The sequence below is a fragment of the Neolamprologus brichardi genome, chromosome 13, assembly GCF_056152115.1.
Source record: "Neolamprologus brichardi isolate AB-2024 chromosome 13, ASM5615211v1, whole genome shotgun sequence".
NCBI classification, from domain to species: Eukaryota; Metazoa; Chordata; class Actinopteri; order Cichliformes; family Cichlidae; genus Neolamprologus; species Neolamprologus brichardi.
In genome coordinates, this window is record NC_142116.1 from 2,360,837 (window position 1) to 2,377,500 (window position 16,664).

General features: G+C 41.3%; 1 protein-coding gene across 2 annotated transcripts in view; it reads right to left on the reverse strand.

Moving 5' to 3' along the window:
* kif20ba (kinesin family member 20Ba) overlaps window positions 1-16,664 on the reverse strand; it is a 71,735-nt gene that overhangs the window by 20,016 nt on the left and 35,055 nt on the right. For both annotated transcript variants that reach the window (XM_087849966.1, XM_087849965.1), the window contains exons 29-30: window positions 14,944-15,054; window positions 11,740-11,949 (exon numbers count right to left, since the gene is read on the reverse strand). In XM_087849966.1, the coding sequence (XP_087706092.1) occupies window positions 11,740-11,949; window positions 14,944-15,054 (321 nt within the window). The remainder of the gene's footprint in view (window positions 1-11,739; window positions 11,950-14,943; window positions 15,055-16,664) is intronic.

Here is a 16,664-nt window from a genome sequence, read left to right on the forward strand (position 1 = left end):
AAAGTCCACAGGTTATCCACCTGTCACGTCCGTCTTCTTAAAATTCACCTGCTAATTTCAGGTTCTCTGCACAGCGAGGAGAGGACACACGAAATATAAACACTTAACGTTTATCTTTGTGGGCAGGTTATCAGAGGAGGATGCGCTGACACGCTTTAATGCTTCCTGGCATTTTAAAAAGAAACAAACATTTTTTCCACTTCAGTTACTGGTGGCCTATGACGCTATGCAGAGTCTCTTCAAAACCCAGCACCCTAAAGGGTCCCCATCTCCCCGCTGCATTCATGTTTTATGCTCAAAACAAATCGTTTCTCTCATGTGTGCCTGCAGATGCACACTCTCACTATTATAAACATTACTCACACAGGCCTGAGGATGTTAATATTAACACTGTGTGCAGTATGTTCATGCCGTTGCACCTCGATGTTCAGCACATTCTGTTGGAAAGCCTCGACCACTGAATTTAGCCGAGGAGAAAACAACCTGGATGCAGCAGAAACATGGTTAAAGATTTAAAGGCTTGTGTGGCTCAGGGAGCAATGAGGTCGGTGTCATCTGCAGCCAAGAGACTTTTTTTTTTTGTTCTGCTCCATTAGAGCTGAAGGTGTGTCTGTACCGAAAAGTTATTGCAGTTAGGATCAGGTAGTCACATCAGGAAGTCTTCTATTTGGAATTATTGATAGAGTTTGTTAGAGAAAGAAAATATTGCATTAATATTGTTTTGCTCAGTTTATTGCAGTGTGGTGGGGGCGGTTTGGTGACATTTAGATAAAATAGCAATATACCAATGTTATATACACAGAAAAAGATATTTAAGACACTGATATAAAAACCAGTAAGAACAGAAACAGAGACAGCGTGAATATGGGTGAAGTCTTAGAAGCCGATCTTGGAACTGAAGTAAATGAATGTAAATGAGACGTGACGTAAAAGTCAATCAGAAATTATACTTGAGGATAAATAATGTTTATTAAAATCGCTTCTTTTACTGTATTTACGTGATTATTGTTCATTGTGATTAATGCTGCTGTCTGTATGAACAGAACGAGCTTGTTTTATGTTGATGTGTTACGGGCGTTGGGGTGTGTAGGACCACACAAAGAAAAGCTGAGCCTGAGGTTGATGATAACGGGGATGCTGATCACTCACGCACGCACACACACACACACACACACACACACACACACACACACACACACACACACACACACACACACACACACACACACACACACACACACACACACACACACACACAACCCCGTTCAGCTATCTTAGTGAGGACCTTCCTTGACATAATGGTTTCCCTAGCCCTAAACATTAAAAATGAATGCCTAACCATAACCTAATTGTAACCCTGACACTAGAACCACATTTTGAGGCTCAAAAATGCCTTTAAATGCCTTCAAATTTGTGAGGACCGGGTTGTGTGTCCTTGTTGGTTCTCACAAGTATAGTAGAATGCAGATTTCGGTCCTCACAAAGATAGCTAGACAGGAACACACACACACACACACACACACACACACACACACACACACACACACACACACACACACACACACACACACACACACACACACACACACACACACACACACACACACACACACACACACACACAGTATGTACAGGTTAACTTACTGTTGAAATGTTTGACAAAAACGAAGTGAATGTAATCTGTTTATTTATGCCCTGGACACAGGAGATTGGGGCGTGGCCGCTTAGACCGGCGGGCGTCTCGACGCAGGCTGCTGTCAGTAGGACTCACCGCCGCTCATTAGCGTCAGTGAACTACACATCTCCTGCTGTCAGTGACATTTACGTTCTAAAATAAGTCGCCCATGGGTAACATCACAGTGGCCGCGTCCATCTTTACACCATCTATGCTAAACCCAACTAACAACATGGTTTTATACTGCGAGCTTTGAAACGACACATTCATTGTTAACAACAGTGATTGTAACATGTTTGTTTGTAACCAGGATGCATACTGTGTATTCATACTGCTGCCACTGTTCTCCACATCACCCAGCTCCCACACTGTACGGCATCATTTGCAGGCAGTTGCAAAACTGAACTTCACACTGATCTTTTTAAACAGGCTCTAATTAAAATTCTATTTTGCTCAAATATTTCCTACAGCCTACCACCGCTAATATTTAATTTATTATTTACTAACCAGTAGGGCTGCCACGATTAGTCGACTAGTCACGATTAGTCGACTATCAAAATCGTCGACGACTGATTTAATAGTCGACGCGTCATTTGAAGCTTTGTAAGATCACAAAAGACGCAGGAATAAGTAGTAGGATTTAAGAGTGTAATAACGGACTGAAACAGAAGATGGCAGCACTGCATGTACAAGGATGCCAGCTGCCGTTAAACCCCGAAGAGGAAGAAGTAGCTCTGTCCCAGAATTCATAGCGCAGCCCAGCTCAGTTTCCAACAATGGCGGCAGCTAGTTAGTTTTAATATTACTCTTATTATTCTTTCTGGGTCACAAAATAAACGTTTAACATGTTTTCAGGCGAGAATGTAGCTGTGTAAACCTCAAATATCTGCTCAGTTTATCAAGACACCACATATTTTCAAAAGCGCTCCGACGTTTTCGGAGACGTCTGTTAGCCACTAGCTCGATAGCTAGCTGGGGGCTAGGCTAACTAGAGCCGTGAGAACACCGGACTCCCGCAAATCGTTTTCAAACCCACCGCCATCTTTCGCTACTCAGGTTAAACATGATATTTAAGTCACTTAGATAACTTAAAAATGTTATTGTTTGGCTTTTTTCAGTATTTTATTTGTTCCTGAGTAAATCTGTTTGGCTGAGATTAAAGTTATAGTTTTTACACAGCTGAATAAACATCAAGCAGACAGCTGATTATCAGAAGTGTGAGATGCTCGAGAATTTATTCAGGTGTCCTGTTATATTTTAGATAGCAAGGAGTTTATTAAACTTCACCGAAACAATCTGCAAATTTCATTAAAATTTAATAAACTATCATCTTGTCTTTATTTTTAGTTACCACATACTTTAAACACTTAAAGCTGTAAGCTAATGATAGTTATATAAGAGCAGATGCTGCTGGTGCAATAAGCTGTACGTTTTACATCCAATGGATGATGATCTGATTAGTCGACTATCAGAATAATCATTTGTGGCAGCCCTACTAACCAGTTTAAAGCTGAAAAGAGCTCCTCTACGAATGACCCTTGCTAGGTTTCATTTTTACTCTCGCCACGCTCACGTCGGCTTTCAGATCAAGAGGGAAGAGAAATAATTGCTAATCTATTAATAATGTGGCAGATAAGCACTAAATCAAACCTCAGATTCCACCTCTGATTAATCTACCACATTTGTGTTGAACATGAAGGTTTTCCTTCAGGAAACTGAGCTTAATAAAAGAAATAAAGTAAAATCTGCAATTCTAAGCTGACACTGAGGACTTCATATGTCTGTTTGTTCCCGACTCTGTCTCTCCGTGACCTCTGTGAGGCTCTATTAAGAGTGATCCCATTAATCAGTGACGAACCTGCTCTCTGCCTGTTCTCTCAGCTGGATCAAAGATAGGCCAAGATCCTGCCGGCACACAGACCCGCAGAGAGACAGATTGAAGGGCCGATACACGACTAGTCAATTACAGAGTCTCTACAAGATCCAGCGAATATCCGCTACTTATTCCCCACCCTAGGAGAACATTGGCTGTGAGTCACTTTAAGCAATACAAAAACACACACACCCTATTGTGGTTAAAAGAACAAGCACTGCCTTGTTTCAATGCTTGTAGTTATATGTGAAATGGTGGGAGGAAGGATTTTGCTACCACGAACACGAGTTGTTTTTGACACAGAGCGTCACAAAAAAATAAAAATAAGAAAGCCAATGCAGCCACAGTACTCTGTAATCCACTCCACACTGGCTGCATAGGAAGAGTAAATGTCAGTAACTGAAGGCAGGTTGTAATAATTAAAATGATGGAGGAAAGAAACCTACATGTGGGAGCACAAAGGCCTCACACATCTCAGAAAATGACTCATCTTTACCTCCAAAAGTTGATTCTGTTCATCTGGACGTAACGTTTTGTCACTCATCCAGGTGACGTCTACAGGTAAACGGTACATTTGCATAATGACTGAAACCAGCCCACTGAAGGAACAATGAGCTGGGAGGTCAGTTCCTTAATCTTAATTATGCAAATTATCATGACCATTGATCAACAACCACTGATCAAAGACCACGAGTACCATTCACAAAGAGTTGGGGAATGGCTGCAATCACAGCAGCCAATGCATCGAGACGACTCGTCTTTACTCACTCTGCAAAGTTTTAGACACGATGCTACGGTGACGACAGAAACTGAATCTATTGTTCTGCGCTAGTATCTAAATGTACACACTTTGCTCTGGCTTGTAGCTCTGTTTGTCCACACTGCATTGGTGTGAGCTGCCCAGTTTGGGACACATCAGAGAGATTCCTTCTGCTTTGATATAATGAAACTAATAAAACTGCTGGCACTCAAAATACCACAAAGATATAAGATTCTGAAGCAATGTCACTTTCCAGAAATCACCAAAACAAAATACATAAAACATGAATCTGCAAACCTCACTGTTTCAAATTAAAACTGTTATCTTTCTACCAATCTAAACCCACCAACCACATCGCTGCTTCACATAAAGGAAGTGTGCATCCACCTATGATGTGGGGAGAGACAGGAGGACGTAAACATCCCTCCCGTGGTATTTGCAGCCTTTCCTAGCCAGAGGAAAAAAAGACAATGCAAATGCATATCTGACTATGGGGCGAAACATCACAGCTTTAATGGAAAAAGGCTCAAAGAGAAACACCTGAAGGTGTTACGATCTACAACATTTCCAGCTTGATAACAGACAACATGTTGCTTTAGTGGCAGAACCATGACCTGATCTCCTTACCTGCAAGTTCAGATGCAACGATGTGTTTTTGGTCTGCATTAAGTCAAATATAAGATAAGTCAAGATTTTACTGGAGTGCAGTCCAAGGACAACTATGGAGCTGGAAATTAGCATAACAAATCCACTCTGAGCACATCCCTGTTAGTTAGTACGTCCTACATGTCAGAGGTAATGCGAGGCTTTATTGTGCAAAGACAATAAAACACAGCGGTGGATGAGCACGGTGCAGCAAGTGTACACACTTCAAAAGACGCACGATGAAGCTAATGAGAGTTGTTCTAATGGAAGCCAACATTACGAGCACAGTGAGGTTAGCAGTAACTGTCACCGCCGTGTCAGATGCTGCACTTTTTACCCTCCCTCGTTGCTTCTTAGTCTGTGTTCCTACCCACAATCCCTCCTCTTTCATCTTGCCATCCAAACTCCCTCCACCCCTCGGCTCTGCTCGCGTGCTACTTTTATCTTCCTCTCCTCTTTCCTCCCTGCCTCCCCTCGTTTCCTCCTACCATCCTCTCGACTGTGCTGTTGTGTTCCTTCTGCTGTCTCTTTTCTGTGATTCCCGTCTGCCTTGTTTCTTTTCTTCCTTCCTGGCTGACATTCTCCTTCCTTACCCTCAACCAATCTCTCAATTTTCGGCGCTGCCTCTGCCTCCCTCTGCACTTTTCCTCAAATTTATACTGGCCCAGTTCACTCTGATTTTAAAACTTTCCTCCCCCTCGTTTGTTTCCTGTAGACCTTCTTCTTCCACAACCTCCCGCCTTATTTTTCTGTATGCACAGATGAGGATGCCTGCATTGATGTTTTCTACTCCGTGAAACATTTGGGCTTTAACTGAGGATTTTTATTAGACCGTCTCAGTGTTTAGAACAAACAAACAAACAAATAAATCTAGTGCAGAATTTGTCTCAGCGTCTCTGTGAGGTTTTTTTTAGACTGCCTTTTAAAAGCGGTGTTCATGTTCATAAATGTTGACTGAAGCGCCCCAGATACCGAGAATAAAATCTGATGTAACGTCACATCGGTTCAGCCCCTTCCCAACACAAAGCCATTCATCTTTTTTTTCATTACTTCCCTGCCTTCTGTTTTTGTTCCAGTTTTCTCTCTTGAACTGAGCCCAGTCAGCAGAACAACAGTCATTAGTGGAATTACTTTGGCACGGCTCTTACCCCGGTATAAATACTCCTGCTGCTGCTACCAAAACAGCAGCAGGAGTATTTATACCTGCTGTAAATGACTCATCATTTATATATCATTACTCTTCTTTAGTATGTATGAACACAGATACATTTATCCTGCTGTTACTGTTACAGCGTGTACAGCTATCACTGCTGAACATGCTGTAAATATGTAAGGAGTAATCGTGATCATAGTCATAATTAGGGCTGCCACAAACGATTATTTTGATTAGTCGACTAATCAGATCATCATCCATTGGACGTAAAACGTGCAGCTTATTGCACCAGCAGCATCTGCTCTTATATAACTATCATTAGCTTACAGCTTTAAGTGTTTAAGGTATGTGCTAACTAAAAATAAAGACAAGATGATAGTTTATTAAATTTAAATAAAATTTGCAGATTGTTTTGGTGAAGTTTAATAAACTCCTTGCTATCTAAAATATAACAGGACACCGGAGTAAATTCTCGAGCATCTCACACTTCTGATAATCAGCTGTCTGCTTGACGTTTATTCAGCTGTGTAAAAACTATAACTTTAATCTCAGCCAAACCGATTTACTCAGGAACAAATAAAATACAAAAAAAGCCAAACAATAACATTTTTAAGTTATCTAAGTGACTTATATATCATGTTTAACCTGAGTAGTGAAAGATGGCGGTGGGTTTGAAAACGATTTGCCGGGAGTCCGGTGTTCTCACGGCTCTAGTTAGCCTAGCCCCCGGCTAGCTATCGAGCTAGTGGGTAACAGACGTCTCCGAAAACGTCGGAGCGCTTTTGAAAATATGTGGTGTCTTGATAAACTGAGCAGATATTTGAGGTTTACACAGCTACATTCTCGCCTGAAAATATGTTAAACGTTTATTTTGTGACCCAGAAAGAATAATAAGAGTAATATTAAAACTAACTAGCTGCCGCCATTGTTGGAAACTGAGCTGGGCTGCGCTATGAATTCTGGGACACAGCTTCTTCTTCTTCGGGGTTTAACGGCAGCTGGCATCCTTGTACATGCAGTGCTGCCATCTTCTGTTTCAGTCCGTTATTACACTCTTAAATCCTACTACTTATTCCTGTGTCTTTTGGGATCTTACAAAGCTTCAAACGACGTGTCGACTATTAAATCAGTCGTCGACGATTTTGATAGTCAACGTAATCGTGACTAGTCGACTAATCGTGGCAGCCCTAGTCATAATAATACATGTATAATTACAAAAGGCATACTAAGAAGTAGTAATGCTATATAAATGATAAATGAAACACTTGCTAATACCTTCCCAGGGGTATGAACCATTACCAACCTTAATAATGCTTAATATTGTAACATTATAACAAAGTGCTGATCAAATTCAAACACATTATAGTAACCACTAATTCTATTGTAATCCATTTTATAATAATGTGCGTGTTCATCGGTGTCACAGCAGTCACCTCAAAATAAGTTCTATTGTCTGTTTTCCATTGAACGGCATTAACAGTATTATCCAACTTACGTGGTCGGACAACACAACCGGAGATGTAGTTCACACAGACCATTACGCGGCCTCAGTGCCGAACACTCGAGTACCTCCTTGGCACTACTATTGCAAATAATCCTCTGCCCTACTCGTCTGCCCTTTTTTAACCCCAATTTTCAAAAGTTTGAATGAAGAACACACGAGTGAGGAACATCTTAAGTTGCTTCATCACAACATTGAATCATTTAGTTTCTAAATAGCTTTCCTCCTGGTACCAACTCAATATGATCTTCATCTTTTATTCAACAAGGTGCGCTTTTTGTGGAGTGAAGAGGGCTCGAGTGCCATGACGGATCAGGCAAATGGAGTCTGAAGAGCATTTACATAAAACGTATCAATTCATTTTTTGGTTAGATTCAGTTACAAAACTACGACAACAACCGGAGGTGACTGCTGTCGTTAAAATGCACATCTTTGTACACTTTATTTTGGAGAAATGCACTTCTCCAATCACCATGTTCCCTTACTATAGAGGTGATAAGTTTTCATCTGTGAAAGCTCATCGTCCTGTTGTTGTTTCAATGTTTGAGAAATCTCCGTAAACCAAATTTCCTTTAACGTTTGGTTTTACTTTTCTCTGTATGGTCAAAGCCCTCGTTCACATCATCCTTCATGCCCTTGCTCTTGGTCACAAACAGTTCCTATTGTTGCCTGAACCTGTGAAATCTGCTGTCAAACAGTGCCAACGAGTCCATGAGCAAGGATGTCAAACTGAAAGATATGATGAACACAAAAGCGAGTTGTTTTCACAGCAGGAGAGGAACGTGTAACAGCAGTGCAGTCATGTCGGATAGTCAGCTTTTATACGAGCTGTGTCACTGTGACAGAACCTGAATGTGTGAACGTGCCAGGTTAAGGTCGAGATGTTAAATATAGTCCACAGTTCTACATCACAGAAACCCCCAAACTAGTTTTTGTTGTGACTGATCAGAGTCGTGCATTTTAACAGAAAAGTGCAAAACACACCAGAATTCTCACAACAAATCGCCTCCATAAACAGCTCCTCGTCGCTGCGAAGCGTCGGTGTGATTTGCTGGACTGAACTAAAAACCAAATCCTACTAAAGGCTTTGAGTGATGCTGCTGCTTTAAAAGGTTCTCGTGCATTTTCAGGACTTCCTGTATAGAGAAGTCTCTTCCTGCGGTAAAGACAGATCTGAGTGTAAAGGCAAAGATGTCGACCTACAGGTCAGTCTACGTTCTTACAACCACGAGCTCTGGGTAATGACCAAAGAAGACGACATTTCTTAACCCAGACGCGCCTTACACCCGACCCTGACCCGACCCCAAAGTTTGGCGTGCTCTAAATGGGAAACTTTACTGTTGGGTCTTAACAAAGCTGCTTTTAAACTAACTTTGTCAGTAGTAAACTTAAAAACACTGAGCACGTGTGAGTATGAATTACTGCCATAAGGTACTTTCATGCCTCAGCACTCTGGATTTATCAGCGCCTCCCAAACACATTGCCTCTTGTGATTATATGGAAATAAGGACAAGGTGGCGTTTATAGGAGCAACGCGGTGACAGGTCTGGAAAATTGCGTCTAATGTTATTGAGAAAAGCAGAACACTTCAGTGTGGCTATATGTGGAAGCACATATAAAAATCATTTAGGGACAGAGAAAGGAAACGCTGACTTTGGGCTGAGTCGCCATCAATTAAAAACACAACAAAGAACTATTTGCAGTGTTATTTTTCACTTTACATCAACATATTTTTAAAAAATCATTTTCTTGAACGCAGCCATGTTAAGTTTTCAAAATAATCCGTCAGCGTGACAGAAGCAGTGAATGATCTGTAACACACAGGTCTGCAACAAGCATTAATCTTTTGGGCCAAAGACAGGAAGCGATACGTCGAATGAAGCGAATAAACTGCACTCGACCTCGTCTGCTGTGAGTGTGGGGTCGTTTAACGTGTGTCTCCTGGTATTTATGATGATGAACACCAACACATGTGGCTGCTACATGTGTTGGTGTTTATCATCTGCACTGAATGTGTTACATCTGAAGGAATCACTTGGATGTTATTGGCGCTAAAAATGAAGCTTACTCGATGTTTAAAATATTCTATTTCCATATTTCACTCTGAATGATTGTTATGTTTTCTTTAGATGCACACACATTGGTTTTGCTTCCTCTCTGCAACAAACTGAAGTTGTACAATGGTCAAAGCCAACAGTGCGACCTAAGCGCAGGCCCACAGCTTCCAGTGCAGCTTCACTTTTCTGTACATGCCTCCGTGTGAGAGCCGTTTCCACGAAGCCCCTTCAGCCCACTCTGGGGCTGGTTTCCAAGAGCATCACAGAGCATCCGCAGCGCTGACCATTTCACAGGATGAAAACGTATGTGATCCGTTTCCAGATGGCACAGATGGGAATGGATCGACTTTGTTACTTGTGTGAGTCACACATTGCCTACACAGTATGCAGACTACAACGTTCAGCTCCTGGCAGTTACACGGAGCTCTTTGTGAGACTGTTGTGGCAAATATGTTAAATAAAAATTACTTTTCTTTGTTTTCTACTGGACACATTTTATGTGCATCTGTGGTCATTTGCGGCGGCGCTCTGTTGCAGATGTTTCCGGAAACATTTACGTCAGAGTGATTCTGAAAAACATCAGCAAAACTTCTTCGTCACCAACCAACCACTCAAAGATCCAGCAGAGCATTAAAAACACCAGGAAGCTTTTAAATTAGCAACCAGTCAAACCCGACCGAAGCGCAAACTTTTAGCTTTAGTTTAAGAGCTTCTGTGCATCTGTGTAGAAACTACTAGAGGTGAGAATCACCATACATCCCACGATACGATATTATCACAATACTTAACGCACGATACGATATTATTGCAATTTTTTAAAATATTTTGCGATATTCAGATTCTGTACATAAAGGTAAACTTTATCAATATTCATTTTCTCTAATATCAAAGTCTCACACTCAGTCTTTCTCTCATTTCAGTTTGATTGTTGACAAACTGAACGGTTTGTATTACAGTCTAGTCCAACTTAACTGAATCAACCATCTGGTACAATTATAGCTATTCTGAACTATGCAGTTTATGAAAACTATGCAGCCCCTTCAGCAACTGAAGAATTTGAAAGTAAATTAAAACAAAATATAATTTTACATTAAATAAAAAAGTTTTAAACTTAATTAAAATAAAACATGTCTTAAATTAAAATAAGTAAACTGTCACATTTGGACAGTGAAGGAATGTCAGGATTCTTGCTCAGAAAAAGGATCAACATGCTCTGAAGTCAGAGCACAAAAACCTTTTTTGTAACAAAGTATCGATTTCTGCTGTCCCAGCATCCATACATTATTAGCAAACAAAATATCACCATGCTACACAGTATCCATTTTTTCCCCCACCCCTAGAAACTACAGACGTTTTCTATGGAGCTCGTCTGCAGGACTGAACCAACTGCCTTCCACAAAGCTGTGAACTGTGCATGACGGTAACGCAACAAAAACTGAAACAAGCAAATCTGGAAATGAACTGAAGTGAAATTAAATGTAAAACAAAAACTTGAAATGAAATAAAACTACAAACCAACTAGAAAAAACTAAACTTGAATAACTGCTGCCTGCTTTACTGTTTGGCTATGAAGTGCAGAAATTCCTATAAGCATAAATAGACTTTCACGTCACAGCTGTTAGTTTTCTCTTTGCTGGAGAGAAAGCAACAAACCTAACACTGTTTACAGCTGCTGCTGCAGAAGGTGCGTGTTAGGACAACCGTGCTCAGCCAGCACCGGCTGGATTAATGGAGCTGAGAGAAGATCTTCTGAACACAACATGGTGGAGAAATAAACAACCCTCACCGCTGATTGTAACTGGAAACTGTAACTGGATCACGGCTCAGGCTTCTGTGTGCAGGTGGGTTTTTCCCCCATTTGATTTATTTCTGGGAAACCTGGAGGGACGCGCTGTTACGAGTGTGGGTTCATTTAAAGTGTGATGTTTGCGTGCGCACTATTTTGCACCTGTTTGGAAATGTGGGAAATATTAAATGTAAAGTTCAGCTAATAACAAAAATAAACCTCCTAATTTAGGATTTTTACTTCCTCGATAATCCTGATGACGAGCAACTTTCATTTTACTGGTTCTTACCTTCTCCATCTCGCCGCTCTTCCTCTTGCGTGCCGAGCGGGTGATTTTGACGGTGACAGCGCCCTCCTCTCCCTGCCGGCGCAGAGCCATGCGGTTGGGCTGCAGCGGGCTGAAGGAGATCTCCAGCTCGGGCCGAGGGAAGCGACTCATTCTGCCCTCCTCTGTGGAAATCTCAGAGGACTCCAGGACTGACGGACAGCCGCTCAAAACCTGCGGGACAACATGTGGGCTTAAGGTCAAGGGTCACTTCATCATCACTTGAGAGAGAAATGTCACGAGGTCTGGCGATCGAGGCTTCTCCGCCTGTTACAATAAAGGTGTCGAGGCCAGTCAGCGCAACTGCTGAGTGTTATCAAATTGAAAAGTCGAGCCGTCGGCTGTAAATCACCTCGTGTGAAAGGTGACCATGAACAGGCCGATCAGAAGTGATGTGGGTTAAAATAAGGAGCGACATCACAAAAGGCACAGAGCCACGGCTGTATCGTATTAAAAATCTCTGCAGCAAGTGAGACGACTATCACAGCGCCATCGTTTAAACATGTGACATGTAGTTAAGTTTCCATGTTGTTCAGATGTCATTCAGCTGCAGCCCCGCAGCGTTAACCAGTCTGAGAGCGAGTGAGGAACAATTAAAACAACAGAAGTCAAATTCAACCTGGTACCAAGGCTTTGTACAATATGTAACAGTGTGCAGGTTAATTGTTTTAAAATGATTCACAGCTAAGTGGAAAAACGAGGAATAAGACGGCTGCATGAGCACATGTCTCAGTGATGCTCGTGAAGGAAAGTTGTCGTCCCACAGAGTCGAGGTTTGATGGATCGTCCAGGAAACGCGACACCAACAGATTAGTCGCTATATGATGGTTTTTATGTGTTGATTTTGGCTTTTAATGATAACCTGCTCAGGTGAACATTTGGTGTGTGGCTTAAGTTACCACGGCGATGCACCCCAGCAGGAAGTCAAACACCTTTGTGACCCTGAAAACTCAGGGTTAACCCTGAGGTCACCTCGCTGACCCCAAATCCTGCTTTGTAGCACACGAGCCGCACTGAAGCAGACGGCGACTCAAAACAGTTCCAGTTATGAAAAGCACACCACGACAACTTCTGAAGCGCTCGTCTGCACGCCGTGAAAAGACTCGCTGACAAGGAAAAAACAAAGGCCGTGCAAAAAAATGACACTGAGCATAAAAGTCGAAAGTCGAAATTAGTTTTTTCTGAGAGTGAAAGATACGGGAAAAGTTGCTGCGTGGAGTCCTGCAACTTATTGACCTCTAAAGGCAGTTTATCACATATCTGCATACACGCCATTCAGGAGGTTCATACATGCTGTGAATGGGCTCAGTCAGCTGGAACCTCGAGCACGAACGCTTTAAAACTGACTTCACACGTGAATCTTAGATTATTATTTTATATGTGCTGTTAGTGTTTACGTAAAATACTTTGGATTTCTTGGTTTATTCCTTTTGGATGTAGTAAAATCTCAGGTGTGGTAAAGGCTGCAGACAGGAATTAGAGTGTTTGGCCAAACACAGCAGATTAAAAACTCATCAAGCTGCCTTCTCTTTGAAATTGAATTTGGACCAAGTCCAGAACTGGCAGAAACCAATTGGCTTCTAGTGCAACCACCTACAGTCTAAAGTCTGAGAGCTGGTGCTCTGAGTGCCTGATAATGAGGACTCCAACAGAAGCCTCTTTTGTTTTCTTCTGTTTACTGCAGGCTGGAGAGAGGGGAAACAGTGACGCCTGCTGGAGATCCGTCGCAGGTTCGAGGGACTAAGTTGAGAGTATGTTTTGGACAACACCGTCAGGGGTCTGTCAGATTCAAAACTCGTGCACCAAAGCAGCCAGAGCCATAAAGAACATTATGAATTCACACAAAGAGCAAAGATGCCACAGAGGGTACGGCCACCACAGGAAGAACTGTGGTGAGGTCACCAAGACGAGGACTGGTGCCATGAACACAAAAAACTTCAAAGTTTAAACTTAATCGATGCAGAAATTCAGTCGCCCAAAAGCACGGTTCAACGAAAAGGCAAAGGGGGGGGGGGTCCTGAGCTGCAGGCAGAACTCACTGCTGGCTCGTCTTTGAATCAAGCCAACGTTGTGTTTGGATTATTAGCAGAGCTGCTGGACCGCACTGGAAGAACGCTCTGATGACTCCAGTCACATGACCTCAGCTGCAGACTGTATCTGACCTTTTCCTGTTGCCTCTGTTTGATCTGTATCATTAATTTAATACACAGTATTGTTATTATATCTCAGTCTGGTTTTTGCATTGTGTTTTAATTCAAATTGCCAAATCTGCCTTAGTTTTATGTTATTTTTTTCTTTTTTTTATTTCTTTTTTTTGTTATTGAGCATCAACAATGTAGTACAAAGATATAGATATAGCAAGGCCACAATGCTCCTTTTTATATATTTAGCCCACCCCAAAAACATATTGGACGCCGATCCAGAGGGAAAACAATTAAAATAAATAAATGAATAAAGTGAATTTAAATGAGGCACAAGGAAATTCACCATATTTGAAGATGTGCACTTAAAGGACAATAGTTTTGACAAGGTTAATCATAATCACAATATAAACTGTGTCGGGTCACTAAACCACAGAGCTGCTTTGCGTGGCTTTTTTGACTTCCATATGTTTTTATGACTCTTCCTTAATGTTATATGTCGTCTATCTGTGACACCAAATATACCCACAGCTGCACTGGGTTGAAGCTCAACATTCAATGCTTCAGACAGTGTTTTGAAAATTGTTGACCAGTAGGCTTTTAAAGTTGGACATGACCAAAACATGTGTGTTAAATCTTCTGTAATATGTTATTTATGGCTATGACGTTAACTCTTAAGGAAGTGGCTACTATTGTGTGTCACTGTCACTATTACTCTGGAGAAAAAGGGAGAAGGTGAAGTAGAGGGAATAAAGTGGGCCGACTAACGCAGCTGTAACTGAGCACACGCAAACTCACCACTGTGGTCACAGCCACTCAAAAGAGCCGCGGCTCAAGCACACGTGCCAACTCGAGCGTGCGAGAGGAGCGTATCTCCTCTCGCCACTCCCCAGCTCTGTCACGTATCTCACACACTGGTTTGTGACTCTAATAAGGACTGTGTGTGAGGGGATATCTACAGACCACAGGAGGAGGAGGTTCAGTACACAGCTGTTGTTTCTGCACTCGTGTCCTCTCAGCAGCTTACCTGGCTGCTGACGGACGCTCTGGTATCCTTCCTTCCAGACTTCCTGACAATGGTTTCACTCCTGGGTTTCTCCGTGAGAGCAGCAGAGCTCTCTTTGTTTTCAGCCTGCTGCTGCCAGAACGAGAAAACATCTCAAGTTATTATTAACGTCTTTTGATTGTTTTGGTCTCAAAGCTACAAATTGCAGAAAAAAAAAGACATAAAAAGTCATAAAAGTCACAAACAAGTTGGACGCTGCATATTTTTGTACAGGTACAGCTTTGCTATCTTACTCTATATGTTCACATTCCAACACACACACACACTCACATCATTGAAATGACTTTATTCATATAAAAGTTCAGGGTTTAGATCTTAGTTTGTTTCCTCATTGCTGTCATTCACACTCATCACACTCATCAGCTGGTGTTTAACACTAAAAGGAAACATTCACTCATCCTGGAACATCAGGAGATTTTAAAACGTCTTGATGCATTCTCAATCATCCAGGAAAATAAACCTCCAAAAGTTGATTCTGTTCATCTGGACGTAGCGTTTTGTGGGAGAAACGTTTCGTCACTCATCCAGGTAACGTCTTCAGTCTCAGCTGACTGCAGGTTTCCAATCTTATAAACAGCACATTTGCATAATGACTGAAACCAGCCCACTGAAGGAACAATGGGCTGTGAGGTCACTTCCTTAATCATAATTATGCAAATTCTCATGATGCTACGTCCAGATGAACAGAATCAACTTTTGGAGATCAGGGGATTTTCACCCACACGTCCCAGGACTGGGTGGACCAAAGAGAAGTTTACACAGTTTCATTAGTTTATTTGTTTTACTTAACGATTTATCACCAATTTTAGTGGGATTTTTCCATTCACTGCTCCGATGATACAATTTTTTTACTTCCATGACATGCTGTGTATGAGGGGAAATAAAATTAGAGAACAGTGGTCCCTCGCTATAATGCGGTTCACTTTTTTACGTCTCATTGTGTTCTGCTTCCTGATTGGCTGTAGATTATTCAATCTCGTGCCGTGTCTCCTGTACAGTACAGAATGCGTTCAGCTTGTCAAATTTATTAAATTCTAGAGGTGGGAATCACCATACATCCCACGAATCCCACGATATGATATTATTGCGATTTTTTAAAAAATATTTTTAAAAAATATTCAGATTCTGTACATAAAGGTAAACTTTATCAATATTCATTTTATCTAATATCAAAGTCTCACACTCAGTCTTTCTCTCATTTCAGTTTGATTGTTGACAAACTGAACGGTTTGTATTACAGTCTAGTCCAACTTAACTGAATCAACCATCTGGTACAATTATAGCTATTCTGAACTATGCAGTTTATGAAAACTATGCAGCCCCTTCAGCAACTGAAGAATTTGAAAGTAAATGAAAACAAAATATAATTTTACATTAAATAAAAAAGTTTTAAACTTAATTAAAATAAAACATGTCTTAAATTAAAATAAGTAAACTGTCATGTTTATTGCTGCCATAAACAAGTTAAACACATTTGGACAGTGAAGGAATGTCAGGATTCTTGCTCAGAAAAAGGATCAACATGCTCTGAAGTCAGAGCACAAAAACCTTTTTTTGTAACAAAATATCGATTTCTGCTGTCCCTGTATCCATACATTATTAGCAAACAAAATATCACCATACTACACAGTATCCATTTTTTCCCCACCCCTATTAAATTCACATAAATCTTGGATCTCTAG